This window comes from Triticum aestivum, chromosome 1D (assembly GCF_018294505.1).
Source record: "Triticum aestivum cultivar Chinese Spring chromosome 1D, IWGSC CS RefSeq v2.1, whole genome shotgun sequence".
NCBI lineage: Eukaryota > Viridiplantae > Streptophyta > Magnoliopsida > Poales > Poaceae > Triticum > Triticum aestivum.
The window spans coordinates 12,943,229-12,965,108 of NC_057796.1; the positions used below are offsets into that span (position 1 = coordinate 12,943,229).

The 21,880-nt window shown below is 52.5% G+C and overlaps 1 protein-coding gene and 1 pseudogene across 3 annotated transcripts; both read right to left on the reverse strand.

Annotated features, from left to right (window-relative positions):
* Positions 1-669: 669 nt before the first annotated feature.
* LOC123162937 (laccase-15-like) lies at positions 670-2,739 on the reverse strand (annotated as a pseudogene).
* Positions 2,740-9,031: 6,292 nt separating this feature from the next.
* On the reverse strand, positions 9,032-14,521 carry LOC123179966 (protein Rf1, mitochondrial). Of its 3 annotated transcripts, none has more exons than XM_044591899.1 (5): positions 11,568-14,521; positions 10,605-10,697; positions 10,017-10,125; positions 9,839-9,885; positions 9,032-9,613 (listed from the first exon to the last, which is right to left on the reverse strand). In XM_044591899.1, exon 1 carries the CDS (start codon positions 14,467-14,469, stop codon positions 12,091-12,093), a length of 2,379 nt encoding a protein of 792 aa, XP_044447834.1. In that variant the 5' UTR covers positions 14,470-14,521; the 3' UTR covers positions 9,032-9,613; positions 9,839-9,885; positions 10,017-10,125; positions 10,605-10,697; positions 11,568-12,090. The 3 variants fall into 3 exon arrangements, with proteins under 3 accessions (XP_044447834.1, XP_044447835.1, XP_044447836.1); XM_044591900.1 differs by having other exon boundaries at positions 10,605-10,761; XM_044591901.1 differs by lacking the exon at positions 9,839-9,885.
* Between the last annotated feature and the right edge of the window lie 7,359 nt (positions 14,522-21,880).

The window sequence follows — 21,880 nt, forward strand, 5'->3', positions numbered from 1 at the left end:
GTAGCTGCAACAGATCCAAACATGCATTGTCCAACATGTACTACGTTCTTTTTATCCCTTTATTTATTACTCCACCGACAGCAGGCAACAAAAATGTGTGGTGCCAACCGACTCTGCTACAAGTAGCTCTTGTTGGACCCACTTGTCACTCTCAGCTGCTGAGCTCCTCGTGGCAGCCATGGCTGTCAGTGATGTCCGGTTTGGGCGGGTAAACATTTTATTTTTACGAACTAAAGTCCTGCTTCCATTAGCAACAGGTGGGCTGAAAAGGTTCCATAAAGATTACTCCTATTACTTGTCGCTCAAACGGATGTATCTAGACATATTTCAGTCCTAGAGAAATCCGTTTGAACAACAAGTAAAATGGATTGAAGGGAGTACATCCCAAGCTTTACAAAAGGTAAAATAAAAAAGGCACCCTTTAGTGTGAGAGTTGGTCTTGACAAATGTTCTAACCCAGATGCTTGGTCTTAACAAATGTTCTCTCTCCTTTTATGTCAGGGCGCTAATTTCGAAAAATACCAACGACACAATAAATGCACACAACCACCAATAAACGGAGGGTCCAAATTGCAAGTGCAATAAGCAAAAGTGTTTGACAGAACTCAAACATGTTTCTAGCCTACGGTCTCTCATTATTCATCTGCCAGTACTATATTGTTTTGGCCATCACAGCTTGGATAATCTGCCGGAGGCGGGGGAAGAGTCGTCTCGGATGTCGGTCCATTCTCCACCACGTGTGCTAAAGTCATTCTCGACGATATGTGCTTTTCCATATGGCAGTGCACGAACCACACCCCTGTTAAAACTCACAGCTTTTAATGTGTTGAAAGCTAGATAAATACTAAGCAATGCATAAATATATACATATGTGTATGGGTACATGCATACGTACCAGGATTACTTGCGATGAATCGGATGGCAGTCCACCCCAGGGGCGGCGCTAGGGGTATTCTTGGTTCTTCATGTGAATACCCATGATTTTTGTGACAATTTTTGAAAAACAGCAATGATTTTACAAAATGAATACATATGAATACCCGGTTGCAATAAATCGGGGCAAGGGCGGTGTTCTTCATGGGTGGATCCACCAAGTCGTATGCCTGCACATCCTTCACTGTGTCGTACCTCCCTAGCCCCTGCCCGAGAATGAAGAAGTCGTGGCCGTGAAGGTGCATTGGGTTGCTGATACTGAAGCGACCCGACGAGTACGGGTTCTGGAACACGATTTCCACCGCGGTGTTGTACCGCACTGTCCTCACCGCCGTCCCCACCGACGTCAGGCTGTAACCAAACTCTAAGCTCGGTGGCCATCTTGGGAACTCTTTTAGCATGCTGATTACGGTTGTGCTCATGTTGTTGTAGTAGTGTGCTTGGAGCAACGACGTCGTCATGGGGAGCTGGAATGAGATGTTCAACCTGGTCACCATGTAGTTGTCATGTGATCCATCATGTGAGCAGATATTACCCACGTCAACGGCGATGAACAGTTGCTCATCGACGTTGGCTGGCACTTCCTGAGGTAGTAGACTGGTCAAGTTGCCACGGAAGTAGAAAGATGTGGTTGCATTGTGTTGATCGGGCATTTCAGGAGCCATTATCGGAGTATCATCAGTGGATCTGTTGCTTTGATAGTAGGATACAATCCCTCTTGACATTAACACCGGGATCTGGATGAAAGGCTTTGGTGATTGCATAGCTTGGGTGACCATGTAGTACCGACCAGGAGGTGCGTTGGCAACGAGCAAAGAGTCGACCGTCTCGCCTGACACGATCACAATTGTATCAGTCATGTATGGCTTCACATAGTTGGCATCAATTGCGACCACCGTGAACTCATGCCCAGCGATCTTGAAGTTGTATTGTTCATGGAGTGCCGCATTTACTATGCGTAAGAGATATGTCTTTCCATGCTCAACATTAAGAACATAGTTGTCTTCAATGAACCCTGCATGCACACGAAATCAAAATTTAACAATAATAAAGTCTTCACGATATTCTACTTACAGAAATGTTATCCTAGACTAAAATGTGGGTGCTACTTTTTTATAGTACTGAGAAATCACTGCTTTTTACTACATTTGTTCATTAATACATGGCATCGTAGAAAGGCTACTTTCAAAAATATACTCCCTATGTTGCATAATGTAGTTCATATAGATTTTGTAGAAAGTCAAACTTTACAAGCTTTGGCCAATTTTATGGAGAAGATTAGTTATATCTACAAGACCAAATATACTCAATATGAAAGTATGTCTTGTGATATATCTAATGGTATGTGTATTCTAGATGTATATGTTTTTCTATACAAACTTGATTAAAGTTTATAAAGGTTATAACTTTTTAAAAAATCTAAACGCACTACATTGTGGAATAGAGGGAGTAGAACTTTCACTAAAGATGTTTCTGGCAAATTTAGACTGGAAACGTTGTGTTAGTGTCATTAAATTTGCATACAAATATTCTTCATAATATCAAATTGCAACTCTATTACAGATTTATGTGAATGTTTTCGAACCATGCAGCTGATTATGAAGACATCCTTACAACGCCAAATATGGACAACCCAGACGACACCACGACCCTTATATCAGCAAAGATGGCACAATCCAAACCATACCACCTAGAGCTCAAACATAGAATACACGCATATGTTTGCTAATAACTATCGTTAAAATTATAATGATACTTGTAATTACCAGAACAGTTACTAAGGTCTCCAAGCTTTCCATTGATCATAGTTGAACGAGGCAAATCGTCGTAGATTCTAGACTGGATTTTGGAATGCGTGTTTGCTTAAAGTTGAATTACACTGGTAGGAGCTAGGACCCTACCGGGTCTAGGGCGTAGGTTGTAGGGGAAGGAGGGGGCTGGGCCTGGTGTTGCTCGCGGCCGCCGGCGGCAGGGCGCCGTCGTGCGCGAGAGAGGAGGCGGCGGCACAAGGAGCTGGAGGCGGCTAGGGTTAGGGTCCGGCTCCTCTGGGAGCCGGGCAATAGATTTATTCTTATTGCTTAATTGTCATAGAGTCTTACAACTAGTATATATAACCACGATGGAAAATAAAATAGATAACTTGCGGGCTAAGCCCCCTAACTAAACCTGCCCAGTGGGCCTCCTACGGGCATAAGTCTGCCCAGTCATAACATCTCTCACCGCCTGCATAAACAGCTCGTCCTCGAGCTGGAAGTCTGGGTAGTGCTGGCGGAACTTGTCGCGTTGCTCCCAAGTAGTGTCCTCCTCTGGAAGTCCAGCCCACTGAATCAACACATACCACACCCCGCGACGTAGCTGGGCCTTCAGGACCTTCTCCGGTGCCGGGAGGAGACGCCCGTCGAAGGTCGGGGGAAGCGTTGGAGGAGCCGCAGGTGGCGCCTCCACGGAAGGGCTTCAGCAGCCCCACATGGAAGACGTCGTGGATGCGGGCACCGGCCGGAAGCTGAAGACGGTATGCCACCTTCCCGATGCGCTCCAAGACAGCAAAGGGCCCGGCGTAGCGAGGACCCAGCTTGCGCTTCGCGCGTGGGTCCATTACCTGCGTAGAGCGATGAAGGAGACGCAGCCAAACCCAGTCACCCACCGCGAACTCCGCCTCGCGATGGTGGTCGTCGTAGTAGTGCTTGGCCAGCTGCTGGGACTGAAGGAGACGTTGCCGGACCTCGGCCAGCATCTCGTCACGGCACCGCATAAGATCACCGGCCACCTCCGTCCGAGCCGTCACCGGATCAACCGGCAGTATGGGCGGGGGCGGCCGGCCATGGACCACCTCAAATGGAGTGGCGCGCAGGGCGGAGTGATAGGAGGTGTTGTAGCAGTACTCCGCCCACGAGAGCCAATCCACCCAAGGGCGAGGACGATCACCTGTGACACAACGCAAATACATGGCAATCACCTTGTTGACAACCTCGGATTGGCCGTCCGTCTGAGGATGGAAGGTTGTGCTCAGGCGGAGCTTCACGCCCGCCAACCGGAAGAGATCGCCAGACATGGCCGGTGAACACTGGGTCCCGATCGCTGACGATCGAAGAGGGAAACCCATGGAGGCGGACGATACCGTCGAAGAAGGCACGGGACATAGATGCAGCAGTGTAAGGATGACCGAGCGCGATGAAGTGAGCATACTTGGAGAAGCGGTCGACCACCGTGAGAATGACCGATTTGCCGCCCACCTTGGGGAGGCCCTCAATGAAGTCCATGGAGATATCCGCCCAGACCTGAGACGGCACCTCCAAGGGCTGGAGCAGACCAGCCGGCCGGAGCGTCTCCGTCTTATTGCGCTGGCACGTCACACAAGACCGGACCTAGTCGCGGACCAGGGCCCGATCACCTAGGATGTAGAAGTCGGCGCGGAGATGATGGAGGGTTTTCTGCACACCCTCATGGTCCGCCGAGTGGGCCAGCAGCAGCACCTGGTGACGGAGATCGTCGTGCGCCGGCACGAAGACCCGTCGCCCATGAAGGAGCAACCCGTCGGCAAGGCGCCATCGCTCCTCCAGCTCACCCGCAGCCAGCTGCTGCTGAAGGAGGAGTGCGTCTGGCGCGGCCACCATCACCCCGCGGATGTCGTCGAAGAGGGCGAAGGTAGGCCCCGAGCGGATGCAGAGTGCCACCCCCTCGGGGTCGCCGACGGTGGCGTCGTGGTCGGCGTCACGGCGAGACAGGGCGTCGGCCACGGTGTTAAGGCGGCCCGGTCGATACTCGACGGTGAAATCGAAGCCGAAGAGCTTGCTGATCCACTGGTGCTACGGCACGATCGAGAGCCTCTGGTCCAGCAAGAACTTGAGGCTGTAGTGGTCCGTGCGAATCCGGAAAGACCGCCCCACATATAGGGCCGCCAATGGCGCACCGCCTGCACCAATCCAATGAGCTCTCACTCATAGGCCGCGAGCTTAAGATGGCGCGCGGAGAAGGGCCTGCTGAAGAAGGCAAGGGGTCCATCGCCCTGATGAAGGACGACGCCGAACCCTGCACCGGAAGCATCGCAGTCCATGATGAACGGCCGGTCGAAGTCCGGCATCTGAAGGACAGGGCCTGTCGTGAGGGCCCCCTTGAGGGCCTCGAATGCCTCGGTTGCCTCGTCATCCCAGGCAAAGGCGTCGCGCCGGAGCAGGCGCGTGAGTGGAGACGCGATGAGGCCGAACTCCCGGATAAATTTCCGGTTGTACCCCGCGAGGCCAAGAAATCTGCGAAGAGCCCGCGGTGAATGCGGGGTCGGCCAGGCGGCGACGGCCGCCACCTTGTCGCGTCCATGGCCACCCCCTCGGCCGAGATGATGTGGCCGAGGTAGGCGATGGAAGGCGTCCCGAACGAGCACTTCGAGCGCTTAATAAGATGAAGATGATGCACTCGAAGCTCGTTGAAGACGATGGCGACGTGCCGAAGATGCTCCGCCCACGAGGCGATGTAGATAAGAATATCATCAAAGAAAACGAGCACAAACCGGCGCAAGTAGGGGCGGAGGACGTCGTCCATCAGACCCTAAAAAGTCGCTGTTGCATTGGAGAGACCAAACGGCATGACCAAGAACTCGAAGTGGCCATGATGAGTCCGAAACGCCGTCTTGGCGATATCATCCGGGTGCATGCGCACCTGGTGGTAACCCGACCGGAGATCGAGTTTGGTGAAGAAGCGTGCCCCATGTAGCTCATCCAGGAGCTCATCAACCACCGGGATAGGAAACTTGTCCTTAAGTGTGAGGGCATTAAGGGCGCGGTAGTCGATGCAGAAGCGCCACGTGCCATCCGACTTGCGGACGAGGAGGACCGGCGCGGAGAACGGCGATGTGGAGATCCGGATGATGCCCGCGGCGAGCATGAGTGCACACTGGCGCTCCAGCTCGTCCTTCTGCAGCTGCGGATAGCGGTATGGCCGGACCGCCACCGGTGCCGAGCCTGGCAGGAGATGAATACAGTGATCGTACACCCAGGCTGGCGGAAGACCCCGCGGCTCGTCGAAGAGGTTGTTGTGCTACTGCAGGAAGTGCTCCAATAGAGGGTGCTCGGCCTCGGTCGTGGCCCTCGCCAGCTGGAGGCGGGGCGTTGACGGTGAGGCGTCCCCAACGCCCTTCCACTGGACGCGGCGGCCGAGACGCCAGAAAGCCATCGTCAGGGCGTCGAAGTCCCAGAGGATGGGACCGAGGGTCCGCAGGAAGTTGACCCCAAGGATGAAGTCGAAGCAGCCCAAGTCGATCCCCGCACATGTGATGGTGAAGTGCTCGTCGCCGATGGAGATGGGCACGTTCCGCGCGAGCCCATGACACCGAAGACGATCGCCATTGGCCACCGTGACCCGAAGTTGCTCCCCGCCCGTTGGCTGCAGCGCTAAGCGGCGCATGGCAGCCTCGGGCCGGAAGTTATGTGTGGAGCCCGTATCCAAAAGGGCCACCAGGCGCTCACCGTGTATCATTACGGGCAAGATCATGGTCCGCTCATCGTGGATGCCGGCAAGCGCATGGAGCGAGAGCACAAGGGCCGTCGTCGGGGCGGCCGCGGATGCGGCATCGGCAGCCGCTGGGGCAGCAGCGCGTCGAACCCGTCGGCCGGGGCGTCCTCCTCGGTGTAGTCGACCGTCTCCAGGTAGAAGAGGGGCGGCCAGACATGGCCCGACGCGTAGGGCTCATCGCAGTTAAAGCAAAGCCCCAGGCGTCGACGCTCCAGCTGCTCCGCCTGAGAGAGACGACGGAAGGGCCACGTCACGGCCAGGGTGGTGGTCACCGGAGCGGCTGGGGGTGGCCGGCCTGTCGCGGGGGACTGCCTGGTGGCCTCCTCGAGCTGGGCCCGCCAGCTGCATGGCCTAGGCGCGACACTCGAAGGCGCGGGCGTAATACATGGCCGTCTAGAGATCCTGGGGTCCTCGAAGCTCCACGTCCACGCGGATGTGATTCGGAAGCCCACCGACGAAGAGGTCGGCCCGTTACTGCGCCGTCACGCCCGACGCGTGGCAAGCCAGGGCTTGGAAACGGTCGGCGAAGTCCTGAACCGTGGAGGTGAAGGGAAGGCGACCGAGCTCTGCCAGGCGGCTCCCACGGATCGGTGGCCCAAAATGAAGGAGGCAGAGCTCGTGGAAGCACTCCCAAGGGGCCATGCTGCCCTCGTCCTACTCGAGGGCGTAGTACTAGGTCTGTGTCGCGCCACGAAGGTGGTAGGAGGCGAGCCAGGTACGCTCCGAGGCGAGGGTGCGCTGCCCGCGAAAGAATTGCTCGCACTGGTTGAGCCAGTTGAGGGGGTCCTCCGTGCCATCATAGGTGGCGAAGTCCAGCTTGGCAAACCGCGGCGGTGTCTGAGTCGGAGCGCCATGGCCGGCTGGCTCGGAGGTGCGAAGCAGCGAGGATTGGGGCGCCCGGTCAGCGTGGCCGCGGCCCGTGGAGTGCCCCGCCGAGCCGGAGGGATCGCCGAACAGCAGAGTGGGCGCCGGCGGGTCTCTCGCCGACGTGTAGACGGGTGGCAACGATGATCCGATCAGCCAGGCCGGTATTGGGGACGGCGACGGCGGGAAGCGCACTTGCTGGATCGGTACGCCTCCCTGCGTGGGTGACCCGGGCCCCGTGCAGGGCGGTGGCGGGGCCGGCAACTGCGGCTGCGGCGGCACAGACCCGGGTGGCGTGGGGGGCGCAGCGAGGGCCGGGGCCGGCCACTGTGGCCATTGAGGCATGGCAGCGGGCGGCGGTGGGGCCGACAGCTGGGGCGGCGGCTGCCCGGACCCGGGAGGCGTCGGAGGCGCGGTGATCGCTGGGGCCGGCCACTGCGGCCAGTAGGGGGCGGCTGACCGGGCCAGTGGTGGTGTAGAGGCCCGATCGGCGCCGTGGTGGCCGCGTACTAGGGCAGGGCGGCTGGCCTGGTCGCGGCGGCCGGCGGCTTCCCGTAAGGCTCAGCCAGGTAGAGGCGGATGCCCTGGACGGCGGTGACGAGGTCATTAAGGACCCCGGTGATCTCCGCCGGGGAGTAGATGGCGGCAGGTGGCGTGGTGACGGGCAGCGACTGGCTGGTGGAGGCCCCCGCGGAGGAGCCGGGCGGCGCCGGTAGAGTTGTCGACCTCGGCGGCGGGAAGCGCCAGCGGCGCGGTGGAGAGGGCGGCGGCGGTGGACAACGGCGAGGTGGGCAGCAGCGGGGTGGGTGGTGGAGCAGACATGATCGGACCCAAGCTATCTGATATCAAATTGGTAGGAGCTAGGACCGTACCGGGTCTAGGGCGTAGGTTGTAGGGGAAGGAGGGGGAGGGGCGTGGTGTTGTTCGCGGTCGCCGGCGGCAGGGCGCCGTCGTGCGCGAGGGAGGAGGCGGCGGCGCAAGGAGCTGGAGGCGGCTAGGGTTAGGGTCCGACTCCTCTGGGAGCCGGGCAATAGATTTATTCTTATTGCTTAATTGTCATAGAGTCTTACAACTAGTATATATAACCACGATCGAAAATAAAATAGATAACTTGCGGGCTAAGCCCCTAACTAAACCTGCCCAGTGGGCCTCCTACAGGCATAAGTCTGCCCGGTCATAACATACACCTTAAAATTCTGTCCCGTTGCAACACACGGGTATTTGGGCTAGTGCAAATATAAAATATGAAAATACTTTTCATGATGGATCTAATGATACAAATTCGCTACTGTAGATATTATTATTTTTCTTTCTAAAAACTTGGTCAAATTTGCACTTTTTTTTGAAAAAAACAAATACACCTTATATTTTGGAACAGAGGAAGTATATGTTCATAGCTGTGCGGTAAAGATCCAACAGGTCACACAAGAGTAAGTTTGCACTCACAAGTCGATTGACCCACATCACTTCTATAAAAATAGGACACATATCTCGTGCAGTTAGGACTGCTACTGCAACTTAAGCAGTCATCATCTAGCCATCCAAAATAAAATCAAGGGCCATGATATCACACAGCTACTCTTCTACTCCCTCCGTTCTAAAATAAATGACTCAACTTTGTACTAACTCTATAGTTAGTACAAAGTTGAGTCATCTATTTTGGAACTTTGTACTAACTCTATAGTTAGTACAAAGTTGAGTCATCTATTTTGGAACGGAGGGAGTACATGACAGAGTTAAGAAGGAACAGGTGAGTGTTCAGTTTAAGTTGTATTACATAGAATTGTGGTATTTGACATCACTGCAATACAGTAAAGCATGTGCCAGTTTATCAATTATGGACGACTCCACCCTAATCAGTGATCAGCTGCCAACCATTAGGAGTGATGATCCTTTGATATATTACCTCCATTCCAAAATTCAAGACGTTTTGGTAGGCTACTTATATTTTGGAATGGAGGTAGGAGTATTATTTTAACTGGTTTCGTCTGTCGACCTTTGAGCGTGCAAATAATGCTAGTACCAAGTCTTTCTCCACTAGAATGAATTTGTAGTACACCTGCCCTTTACATAAAAGAAAGCTCCTGAATATCCATCAGTCATATTAATTACTCCCTCCGTAAACTAATATAAGAGTGTTTAGAATACTAAAGTAGTGATCTAAACGCTCTTATATTAGTTTACAGAGGGAGTACTATATCTTCTGGAGACCTTGTCTTATTGCACTTCAGAACCCCTATGTCAAGGTCCACCATCTTTCTGACTGCATCGGTGCCAACGGCTCCAGAATAAGATTGTCCAAAGGTGTGAGCTGAAACTCAAAAACAGAGATATCAGAATACTTACCATGTTTACTTGAATTAGTCAGGCCAGTATTATGATCTTTCTGGGGTAATTTGTTACTGAAGTTTAACGGGACGGACTGAGCATTGAGTGGTCGATGACCATACATGTTCAAATATGCGAGCAAAACTAATTCAATGACTGACTACTAATCCAGTGATCAACTACTCAGACACGTGCAATATCAGCTCACCAAAAGAAGCATCGATTTTAACAGCCAGTTCACTGGATGAGTGGTTTCTGCAAGGAAGACCAAACAATCGTCATACATTCAACTGTACACTTGTTTCTTTTCCATCTTTATTTTCTGGGTCAACTCTACAAGAATTTGACTGAAAATAAATGCAGGGGGGCTATTCATTAGAACTCACAAGCCCGTAATTGTTGGAGGAGTGGCCCGGGCAAAGCTACAGTTCAACAATCAGAAGACATAGGGGCAAAAGGACAGACCACCCAATTTTTCTCCACAGTGAACTTCATCTGTATGGTCATATGGCATTAGCTGAAGATACCAAATAAAAGTTGAGGAAATGCACAGGTTTAATTAACATGATAAAACACAGTCCATGCATTATGAAACTAAACTCAGCATGGCATTAACCAGGTAATGTGGTAGACATGCCAAATTATTCACAAGGTACAGTTTTAAAAGATCAAGAACAATATGACCTCACATCAATTAAGATTCAGCTTCGCAAACAATTTGAGCTGGTGTGGTTTATTATTAACATTTTTCATCGTACATAATTTATTATAAAACGCTACAGCTGATTCCAAAAAGAAAGTCATGGGTGAAATATAAGGTAGTCCTTTTCCTTTAATAGTACAACTAAAACAGGATATCTAGGGAGTCAGAAAATAAACTTCCACAAAATTAGATATCTGTAATTTGAATAATAACAGTGCATTAATACAAACCATATTCAAGGTCTAGACATGCCTAGGAAAAATTAGAGTACCTCAAACATGTAATGTGCCCCCAAAGCGACCAACTTAAGAAGAACTTTTCTGTAGTACCAAAATGTTACAGTTCAGCATAATTCCACCAGGCCCTGCACCAAGGAACAGAAGAGAAAACCATGGAGAAGCTCTTCAAAATCCATCAGACTATGGCCCCTAAAAAAAGAGGCGAGATGAATGAACTGATCTATAATTTAGGGCACACTTTTTCTTGGAGAAAAGGGATAATGATTATGATGACGATAATAATAATGATAATAACAACAACAACTAGATTCCATAACAAAATATAGTACCACATATCAGTTCGTTCCTGCCTGCTTCCTGTTCATACTACCAGAGCCAAAAAGAACATAATATAAAGCATAACCCAGAGTGCACACTTTGAACTATGGCAAAGAAGCTCAAATCCATCCGTCATATCCTTGTCAGTTTTACCATCATTATATACAGAGTACTGAACGACAATTGGCCAGCCTACTTTTCAAAAAAGGAACATGTTGACAGTCAATGAAAATTACCGACAGAGCCATATTAACTGTGAACACTGTTTGGAGTCAGTTTCTGCAACAACAGAGTATGTTTAATTCAATGTAAAAAAACGCTGAGGCCAGTGATAATACAATTTCCGGCGATAACACTAGCACGAGGTGAGCCAAGTTACAGGGTTAAACTCAACGTGGTGCTGCCTCGATCAAAAAAAATAAATTGCAGACCGGTCCTTAAGTAAACCTCTACACCTCATATTTAATGCCAGAATGTACATACTACTTAAAATGGATCCATAAAATCTGTACATGGAAAAAAGACTAAAAAGTTGCCAAAATAACTAACAAGCACATATGATTCAGACTTTTGCATGCTTCACAGGTCACCCTAATCATCAAGAGCTTGGCATATAACATATTACACCTCAACAGTCAACAAAACACCTCTTTATTACCATGTTATAATTAACTAACCTTAAACTGGCTTTGATGAGAACAAACCGGTCAAGCTCCTGTTGCTGTTAGCTTCTTCAAATTCTTCTCGAACCAGACAAAAGGGGCATGCTCGCTGATTACTCTGACACTTAGGCGTATTTGGCGGCTAGAAACGGTTGCATCTTCAATGGAGGCGCCCAAACTCGCTGGGAATTGGTTGACTCGATTCCGTGTGATGCTAAGCCATGGATGCTGGCAGCAGCGAAGGCGCATAGACGCCTGCCACTTCATGCCCGGCCGCCTGACAATCTCCCGTAGGAGTTTGGCTAGCAAACAGTACAGCTTCGGACTTTTGATGATGCATCTGTTTGAGTTTGGATTCAGTTTGGCGAGGTTTCTCTTTTGTTTTGGAGTGCGTTTGATTTGTTCTCTCTCTGCCATCCTGACGGCTTCTTATAAGCTGACTTTCTATTTACACATATGAAAGGCATTTGTTGCAAAAGCAGGAGAACCTATGGCAAGTAACAACTCAAGTTTAGCTTCTAGGAGTTACGTCCAGATATCATGTAGCAAACCATTCAACTGTGGCTGCTTCTTCGAGAAACTGATACTTTTTAGGTAGCAATCTTATGTGTTCTCTGTATTTCCCTTTCCCTGAAAAGAGAGAGATCAGGAACGAAACAGTTTTAGCTTCAAGTGAGTAGCTCTTCGCATCAACTTTAGACATATAACATCCAGCCTTGACTATCTCTCCTTTTTCCAGCAACCTTCTGATAATAAGATTTAACATCCACGAGTTCGAAGTACAGCCGCTCATCTCCATCGATAAAAAGAGTGTGTCAGCCTCTTCCACTGACCCTTCTTTTATAAGATTTGTCATCATTAGGCTGTAGGTAAAAACATTAGCAACCAACCCATTGGCTGTTATTGCAGCAAACAAATCCTTAGCTTCTTGCTTTCGCTGAACCCTGAAGAAGGCATCAATCATGATATTGACAATTCTAATATTGAATTTCACATCCATTGCGCTTAATTTCTGGAATAGCGTGATGGCTTCGCCGCTACAATTATTTCTACAAAGTCCACAAAGAACTATAGAGTAAGTACTGATGCACATACTTACTCCAGATTCAACCATCTCATTAAACTTTTCCTTTGCGGCAACAGTTCGTCCAGCCAGAAATAATCCATCCAAGATGACGTTATAATTAAAAGTTGTAGGTTTAAGTCCCTTGCGCAACATTTCTTTAAACAGAATCAGCCCGTCATCAATCCTTCTGTTTTTGCAATAGCCATTAATAAGAATACCATACGTAATATTAGAAGGTTCCAAACCATACGACACCATATCATCAAACATTTTTGTTGCATTCTTCATCTTGCAGACTAGGCAGTATCCACCTATCAGTAAATTAAAGATGGGAACATCCGGCCTCATACCTATGTGCACCATCAAGTCGAGGATATTCCGTGCTTCTATTACCCTTCCTTCCGTGCATAGGTTCTGCATTATTGAACTGAAGAACATAATATCAGGAGGAAGCATACCTTTCTTCATCATTTCAGTAACATATTCCTTTGCTTTCACCAAATCGCCATGTGTACAAAAACCCTGGATTAGAGAACGATAAACAGCCATGTCCGGTCGTACTCCTGTATCAATCATCTGATTAAACTTTATCACAGCATCGTCCAACCGACCCTTTTTACAAAATGCATCTATTACGGTTGAATATGTGACTGCATTTGGACTCACTCCTTGTTTCTGCATTTTTTTGAAGATAAGCATAGCCTTATCAAGCTTCCCAGATTTAGCATATGCATTAATCAGTATATTGAAGATCTGACAGTCAGGTAGAATACAGTCTCTTTCCATTGAATTGAAGAGATTAATCATATCAACTAAGCATCCTTCGGTGGCATACCCATGAAGGCGAATAGCATATGAAACGGTGTTAGGTTTCAGGCCCTTCATGGACATTGAATCAAATATTTCTGCAGCTTCTTTGCTTCTTCCATTCTTGCAAAGGGAGGCCATGAGCGAGTTGCAAGTAAAAACATCTGGTATGATACCCTTACTTGTCATCTCTTTCAGCACCCTGACCGCCTCCTTTGAATGGCCTGAAGAGGAATATCCATGGATGAGGCTATTATATGTCACATTATTAGGTACGGCACCATTATCAACCATCTGACAAAGGAAATACTCTGCCTTGTCCATTGCTTTGGCCTTGCACAGCGCATCAATAACCGAGTTATATGTCACCACATTAGGCTTAACGCCCTGCTGCGCCATTTCATGGAACAGATTGCATGCCTTGCTTACTTGACCTTCCTTGAAGAAGCCATGGATTATGGTGTTATACGCCACCACGTTGGGGGTGCAGCCCAGCTCAGTCATCCTGTGAAGCAGCACGTCCAGAGCCTCATCCGCCCGCTTTGTGTGGCAAAGGCCCTTCAGGAGGGTGCTGAAGACGACTTGGTCTGCCTCCAGGCCCGTCTTGAGGAGACGGCTGAAGAAGGCGAGCGCCAGATCCAGGCGGTGTGCGCGGCAGCAGCAGTCCATGAGGACGCCATAGGTGAAGACATTTGGCTGCACCACGTGTCGTCCGGCGCCTCGGGACAAACGACCGAAGAGGGCTACGGCCAGGGCGGGGCCATCGCTGCAGGATGCGGACGCGGGCGCGCGGGCGAGGGCAGCCAGAAAGTTAGTCAAGGGACGCTCCTGGACAGGATTGCCCTGCCGCAGCAATTCGTCGAACAGGTGGTGTGCGTCCTCCGTGGTGAGCGTGCCAGAGCGCGCCCGCTGCGTCGCGGCGGCGAAGGCGGCGTGGGGATCCCAGATGCGTGAGGGATGAGAGATGGAGGAGGAGTGGCGGGCGCGGAGTCGGAGGAGGAGGCGGGGTGGCGACATTGGCGTGGTGGAGGAGAAGCGGGGCATGGCCTTGGTGTGTAGGTCGTGAACTCAACTGGGAGCAGGACGACGGGGCTAGTGCTTTTCCAAGTTGTACCAAGAATGTGTGATAATATAATGTGTGAGAATATAATAGAATGTACCAGCAATACAAGCAGAACTCAATATGGATATATTCATGTCGCATAATGTGTGAGAATATAACTTTATTTAGACCAAGAATAAAGATTAAGTTGCAAGCCGTAGAAATGTACTAGGAAGCCATAAAAATATATATATTTAAGTATTCCCACAAAATAATAGATATTTTTAGGCATTTAGTTTTTTGATTATCTAAGTAGTGAATTTTGCACTTCCATGTTGTCGCAAACCTAAAGGTTAGAAGTCTACTACTAACGATGGCGGAGGTTCTCAACGCCTTTCCTTCTTCAAATGTGCCTAACATGGGTGACGGGCTCAAAATGATGTTTTGTCGTGTGAACCATGCCTTCTGATGTGGTTCCTTGTGCTCCGGGATAAGATGCATTTGGGTGATATCAACTCATGGGCGAAGGAAATGGCATGATATGCCACAAGGGATGCCTGGAAAATAAACTCGGCATGATGGCTTTCTCATGGTAGGCTGGTGTCACGTTGATTATTCTGGTCGCGTCGGAAGCCAAATAGTGCACATCTATGCTAGAGTAGGCCGATAGAAAGGGTGAATCGAGCCATTGGTGGTGTCAATCTTAATTGACTAATTGGATTCGACAACGATCTTTAGGACATTTTCTCCCTACAAAAATCCCATGATATATCCCTCATTAGCTAGATCAGACATCATCAACGCATCTCGGTAACCTCATACTTAAGTTGGCTTGAAGCTCCATCTTGGGTTGGTGGCCCAAGTATGACATTTGTTGTTGGATAATGACACTATGGATCTACAAAAATTTCATAGAAAATGTTGGATTTCGGGTTCCGGCAAACTCTTAAGGTTCGAACTCTGGAGTGCGCACGAAGAACTCTCTCTCCCTGGTTCGCTCGCTCACGATCCACGGCCTAGCTCGATGAACTCAAAGAACAATGGACACGGGGGTTTATACTGGTTCGGGCCACCGTTGTGGTGTAATACCCTACTCTAGTGTGTGGTGGTGGATTGCCTCTTGAGGGCTGAGGATGAACTAGTACAGTGGACGAACAGCCTCAGGAGGAGAGGTTTTCTTGGGATCGATGAGCTGGTGAAGGTTGGAATCCGTCTCCCCGTCTATCGTGGTGGCTAGTCCTATTTATAGAGGCCTTGGTCCTCTTCCCAAATGTTAGGCGGGAAGGGATCCCACAACGGCCAAGTTTGAAGGGAGACAACTAGTACAAGCTATCCTGACAAAAGTAGTCTTCGCCTGCCAAAGGCTCTGGTGGTGACGCTGCCCTGGGCTCCATGATGACCTCCGTCCTGCCGTCCGGCTGGTCTTGGTCTTGTTGCACCAATATGGAAACCTTTTCCTGATGCCTCGGGACTCTGCGCCTGCGCTTGCCCCCTTGGCACCAAAGGGGAAACTGGTACACTGCGCCCGCTGGCGCCCGCCTGGCCTTGGTCGTCATGGCTCACGTCACGCGAACCTCGCGAGGTGCCCCCTGCATAGATATCTCCGCTCCTCGGGAGCCATCCTAGCGAGGCCGCCCACAGGGAGGTCTTGGTGTCATCCGCCTCGTGAGGCTTGGCCCCTCGCGAGGGTCTTGAGTTGTTGTTGTCAATGTTGGGCCGTACCAGGCCGTTGGTGGAGCCACGTCATGGTCCGCAGGCAGGCAAGTCTGGGTACCCCCATTCCTAGGACACCGACAGTAGCCCCCGAGCCCAAGGCGCGCTCGAACTTGGCTTCGATGCGAAGCCAAAGGGCAAGTGCGGAGCGCCGCGGGCCCCAACCGCCTGCAGCCTTGGTAGACGCGTGGCGACTGATTGGACGTGGGCGCCTCCGCTTCCCCACGCAGCCTTGATATCTGCCAGGCTAGGCGGCCGCCATTGTCAACACAGCTTCGCCTCCATTGCTGGCAGCGCGCTCCCACAGTTCTTCTACCCTCCGAAAAATAGCAGTTTCCTGCCCTGGCTCGTCCCGGCGCAAATCTTCCCCGCCGCCATGGCGCCGAGCCAGAAGAAGAAGGGAAAGAAGAAGTCCCGTACCTCAGCCCCAGCACCTCCGGTCTTCGAGCCGGCCGTCGAGCGGTCGGTGGTGCTCAACCAGGAGGGGATGGGCAAGGTTCGCCCAGCGCTCGCCTCCGATTCCAATGAGTGGGGGGGGGGGGCGATGGTGGCTTGGCCCGCTTCCCGCGCCGCGGTCGATAGGACGGCCACCGAGATCCCCATCCATCTTCACGCCCTCTGGTCCGACCTGATTGCCCCCTTCTCTGGTTTCTTCAACGACGCGCTCTTGCATTACCAAGTCAGTGCGCTTCACCTGGACCCCCAAGCCATCATCCTCCTCGCCGTCTTCGTCTTCGTCTGCGAGGCCATGGTGGGCATTGCCCCTTCCGTGGCCTTGCTCCGCCATTTCTTCTCGCTGCATCTGACGAACGCTCTCCAGCGCTCGGGGTGTGTGTCCTTCCAGGCTGTTGCGGCGACGGCCAGTTCGGGGATCGACTTCGAGCTCTCACCTATCATGGATGGATTTTAGAAGCGGGGGTATTTGTGGACGCCGGCGTGCTCAACCCTCTGCTGCTGCTTCCACGGGCTCTGGCCGTCCCGAGCTCTGGCTGGAGGCACGCGAAGCTCGTTGATCGGCGGCTCGCCCAAGTCTGGTGCCGGCTGGCCAGGTTGAAGGATCTTGGGGTGATGACGCCCATGGTGGTGAAGGAATTCGTCCGGTGCCGCATTGCTGCGCTTCAGCGTCACTCCCGGCCGATGTGGGCTTTTTCAGGCTGCAAGGACCCCATGAGGCTTCATGCGTCTGCTCTTCCTCCCGAGGCGCGGCATATAGTGCTCAAGCTCCTAACGGGCGACGCGCCGCCCAATCTGCCGGAGGAGGGCTGCCTCTTGTACTGCTGCTCGAACAGGGTGGAGTTCGTGAGGCAGATGCCTCCTTTCGATGAGTGGGGATTGCGCCCGGTCGGCCTTGAAGGGCCCCGCGAGAGCCCCGTCCTTGTGGTTCCCCTGCCTGCTGTCTCCTCGGCGCCCTCCCCGGTGGCGGGTGCAGGGAGGCGAGCGTCGCCGAACACCAGCGAGAAGACTGCCGAAGAGGCGATGTTGGTTGCCGCTCCCGAGGCGACAACCCCTGTGGCTCGGGCGAACAGTCCTGAGGCGGCAGCCGGAGGGCCGACGCGGTCCGAAGCTCCCGAGAGGGGAGCCCCCGAGGCGGAGGCTGAATGGGCGACGCAGCCCGACGCTCCTGAGGTCATCCCCTCGGGAGCCCCGCCAACGGCCCCAGGCGACGGTGATTGCGCCCAGGGTTTCAGCCGGCTTCGCCTGAACTTTGAAGCGCTCCGCAAGAGGAAGGTGCCTCAAGGCTACAATGGTGGCGCCCGCCCGCCGTTGAAGTAGAGGTGATACATTGCCAAAGACGAGTAAGTACCTCTTCCGAGTGATTTCCTGAATGCTGCATCCTTTTCTGACCCAAGCTCTTCTGGATCCCCTCGACCGGAGCGAAGAGACATCCTGAGGTGCGGCCCCCGCTGGCCGCCGACTTGCGCTTGGTCCTGAGTTCTGCTTACCGGACCGCTGCGCGAGGTCCGGAGCCTGCTCCGGAGGCGGACGCGCCGACCCTGGACCTTGATCCGACCTTCCTGAGGTCACTTCTTCGTGCCCCGGCCTAGGACGTCGCTGGCGTGCCAAGGACTCCTCCGCTGGTCATCACCGGTGGCTGGGCGACCCCGGCACCGGCTCCGTCTTCAGGTGGTGAGGCCGCGTCACCAAGCACCTTTGCCGAGGCCTGCAAGGTGACAGAGGTGGCGCCGACCTCGAGCTTCCTGCCGGGGGCAAGCGGGCCAGCTCGACCTTCCACAGCAACCCTTGACGCGGAGGGCGGACTGGGCCGCACGCTGCAGCTTGCTCGAAGACGCGGTGTCGTGCGCCATGAGCTTTTGCAGGAGGCGATGGGTGCGCTGAGCCGCCTTGGAAGAGAGCTCGTGGCGGTCGATGCCCGCCTCGAGATGGAGGATCTCCGCCTGGCCCATGAGTGGTGCTAGTTGAAGGTCGCCATCAACCTTGGGCAACTTCAGCACGAGCGCGAGAAGGCGAAAGCAGCAGTGGCCCTTGCGGCTTCCCGCGAGGCCAGCGCTCGAGCCTTGGAGGAGGCAAAGAAGGCCGACCACCGTCGTGAGTGCGCCGAGGAGCGAGAACGCGAGCTTCTGGCCTTGAATGCTGCCCTGGAGCAGCAGGTCGAGGCGCGCATGACCGTCTTGGCATCGATGAGGGGTGCGCCTTTCGAAGAGAAGGAGATCCTGAAGCGTGAGGAGGCACTGGCGTTGGAGGCCCTGGAGCGCAGCCTGGAGCATGAGCGGCTGGAGACGAGGGAGCACCATGTGGCCTTAGCTGAAGATGCCATCTCCGCCCGCGAAGCCAAGATCCAGGAGGAGGTCGCCCGGAGGGTAGCGAAGGCTCGGGCGGATCTTGCCAATGAGTACGACCTGAAGTTGAAGTTCCAGGAGGCTGAAGCCGAGGGCAGGACCACCGTCCTCAGGTCGAGGCTGGACAAGGTGGAGCGGCGCGAGAAGACTGCTGCGGCGGCCCAGGCCTCTGCCCAGACCGACTTGGCTGAAGCCCGCGCTGATCTGCTCTTGCTCCAGCGGCAGATCGATGACGCCGCATCCCTCGCACGGCAGAACAGGGAGGAGGCGTGTCGCAGGCACACACTGCTGCGCGAGCTTGCCCCATGCTCCAGGCCCTCAGGGTGAGGGCCAACCGGGCACTGGGCGCCATCTGCGAAGAGCGCGCTCCTCATCCCATCACGGAAGACTATGCTAGCCATCTCCGCTTCTTCACTGACGTCGTGACGCGCCTGGAGGACCAGGCGGTGAGGGCTCGCGAGCTTGTTGAAGAAAAGAGCCGAGGCTTCCTCGGGCGCGTGTTCTCCCGCGTCTTTAGTCATCTCCAGAACATCGATCCCCACTTCGACTTTGATGCGGCCATCGCCCTAGTGCCCGGGGCCATCCGGGACAACCTGGCGTGCTGGGTGGACGATAACGTGGATGCTCTGGTCAGGGCCTTTGCCGCCGAGGACGACGCGGTGGTAGTCGTAGCGGACTAAGGCGGCACGGTTGATGACGGTGAAGACGACACCAGCGACAGCGCCAACAGCGTGTACGAGAGCGATCCAGACGATGTTGCGCGCGACATGTCCAATTGAGCCCGCGCTCCTCTGTTTTGAACCTGCACGCAAAGGCTTGGATACGGCTGACGGTGTCCTGGACTAGGGGGTACTCACCAGGTCATCTCCTGACCAGCTGGATCGGGCCGAGGACCCCCGTGGCGGTTCACTATTGGGCCAGTTCGGACAGCCCATGCCGCATACAAGGAGGATTCCACAAGACTTGGCGCCCAAGACAAGGACTCCTCTAAACCCTAGGCCTACGGTGCATATATAAACCGAGGCCAGGCTAGTCAATAGACAATCTCATATTCATTACTACAATCTCGTGGTAGACACATGTACTCTTTACTACACCCATATGAATACAATCAAAAGCAGCATGTAGGGTATTATCTCTTCGAGAAAGCCTGAAGCTGGGTAAAACCCCGTGTCCATGTTACCATCGCTCCAAGACGCCTAGCTTAGGACCCCTACTACGAGATACGCCAGATATAGAACCGACATTGGTGCTTTCATTGAGAGCCTACTGGGTATTCGTCGCGGATCGATGGGATAATCATGTGATATTTTTTCAATTAGATCTGTTCCACCTAAATCATCTCTTTCAAAATTTCAGCGGCGGTGACCGTGTGTGCCGCCTGGTTACACATTGGATCTGAGGTCCACTTCGACGGACTAGCAGCTGACGTGACTTCTGAGGACGTGCCGCACATTGTGGAGATCCTGGACAGCTGCGTTCCAGCCGAACATGCGCGCGCAGCATCAAGCTAGAGCAGCAGACACGGGCTGAATTCGGATCGCTCGGCGGCATACAGGGAGACCCAATCCTTCTTTGTTTTCTTTATTATCTAATTAAGGAGGTCATCTATGCTTTTTGCTAAAATCTGTCATTTATGCACTGCTCACGTATTAGTGCTAGTGAATTGCATCCCCAACATACGAGAAGTATACCTACTTTTCATTAAGGGTGCTAATCGTTTCAAGATTTGAAGGTTTGATTGATGAATAGTACGGCCTGTTTCTGCACGTACAACTTGGTACAAGGAAAAACCGCTGACCCAGTACTCATCGATGACCGGGTTCAGCGTGACTGTCATCAGGGCGTGCCAACATCGTCCTTCCGCCAGGCTACATCTTTTTAACAATTTACTTTGCGTATTTATATTATTATTTTTTGGACTGTACCATTTCCTGTGTAGGTAAATTCAACTGCGTCACGCGGTCAGTTCGGCAAACCGACATCGTCGTCCCAATCAGCATAAATCGGCTCGCGTGATCACCTTATTGGTCAAAATTGTCATACCGGCAGGCTCGGTTGCCTCGGGGACTTCGGCATCGTTGAGAGAGCTCTACCTCATCGAGTGTTCGGCACACATGCCATATTTCTTTTATTATGCAACATTTTTTAATTATTATTATTACTATTCTCTCCGGCTTGCACTATTTTCCGTGCACAGATAAATGATCCGGGTCCAGCAGCGCTGTCACCTCAGCGTATCAACGTACCACGTCACCTCGGCTGGACCGGGGCTTTGTCATCACTTCATTAACCCACGCCGGGGACTTTGCCGTCATACTGCCGGGCTGCTCCGTCGCCTCGGTCGGACTGGGGGTTCCACCTCGCCACATTGGCCGTGCTACGTCGCCACTTCAGAGTGTCGAGCTCTTCGCTCCGCCACCTCAGGACCGGCTCGGGGGCCGGGACCTTGTCCCGCATCAAGCTCGGACCGCGTCATCAACACCGAGCACATTAACCAGCTAAGTCGCTTTCATGCTCAAAAACTTTCAGTTTTAAATTTTGTTCGGTTCGACCAAGTATTATACTTTTCTGGCAAAAAGTTGTTGGTGAAAAACTTCCTTGTCAAAACTTTGTTTGTGACACACAAATTCAAATACCCCGTTTACTTGGGGGCTTCCTTTATGAAGCCTTTCCTCTTGCATATGATTATACTTGTATGGCTTCGTTCCTTGTTTGTGTATTACGCCACAATATGCACCATATTGACTTAAGTGTTCCGTAAGCTGGGTTGCCTTGCTCCTGTGTTTACCCCTACGTTCCCGATTGTTCGGCTAGGGAGTAAAGGGAGCACCTCTGCGATTGTCACGATCGTGTCATCCGAGCTCGGGCCTCAGACTGGGTGAACACTAGTAGAAAACAG

Bases quoted from the DNA above. Each gene is read 5' to 3' on its own strand.
- LOC123179966 (XM_044591901.1), bottom strand. From the start codon at position 14,469: ATGCCCCGCTTCTCCTCCACCACGCCAATGTCGCCACCCCGCCTCCTC.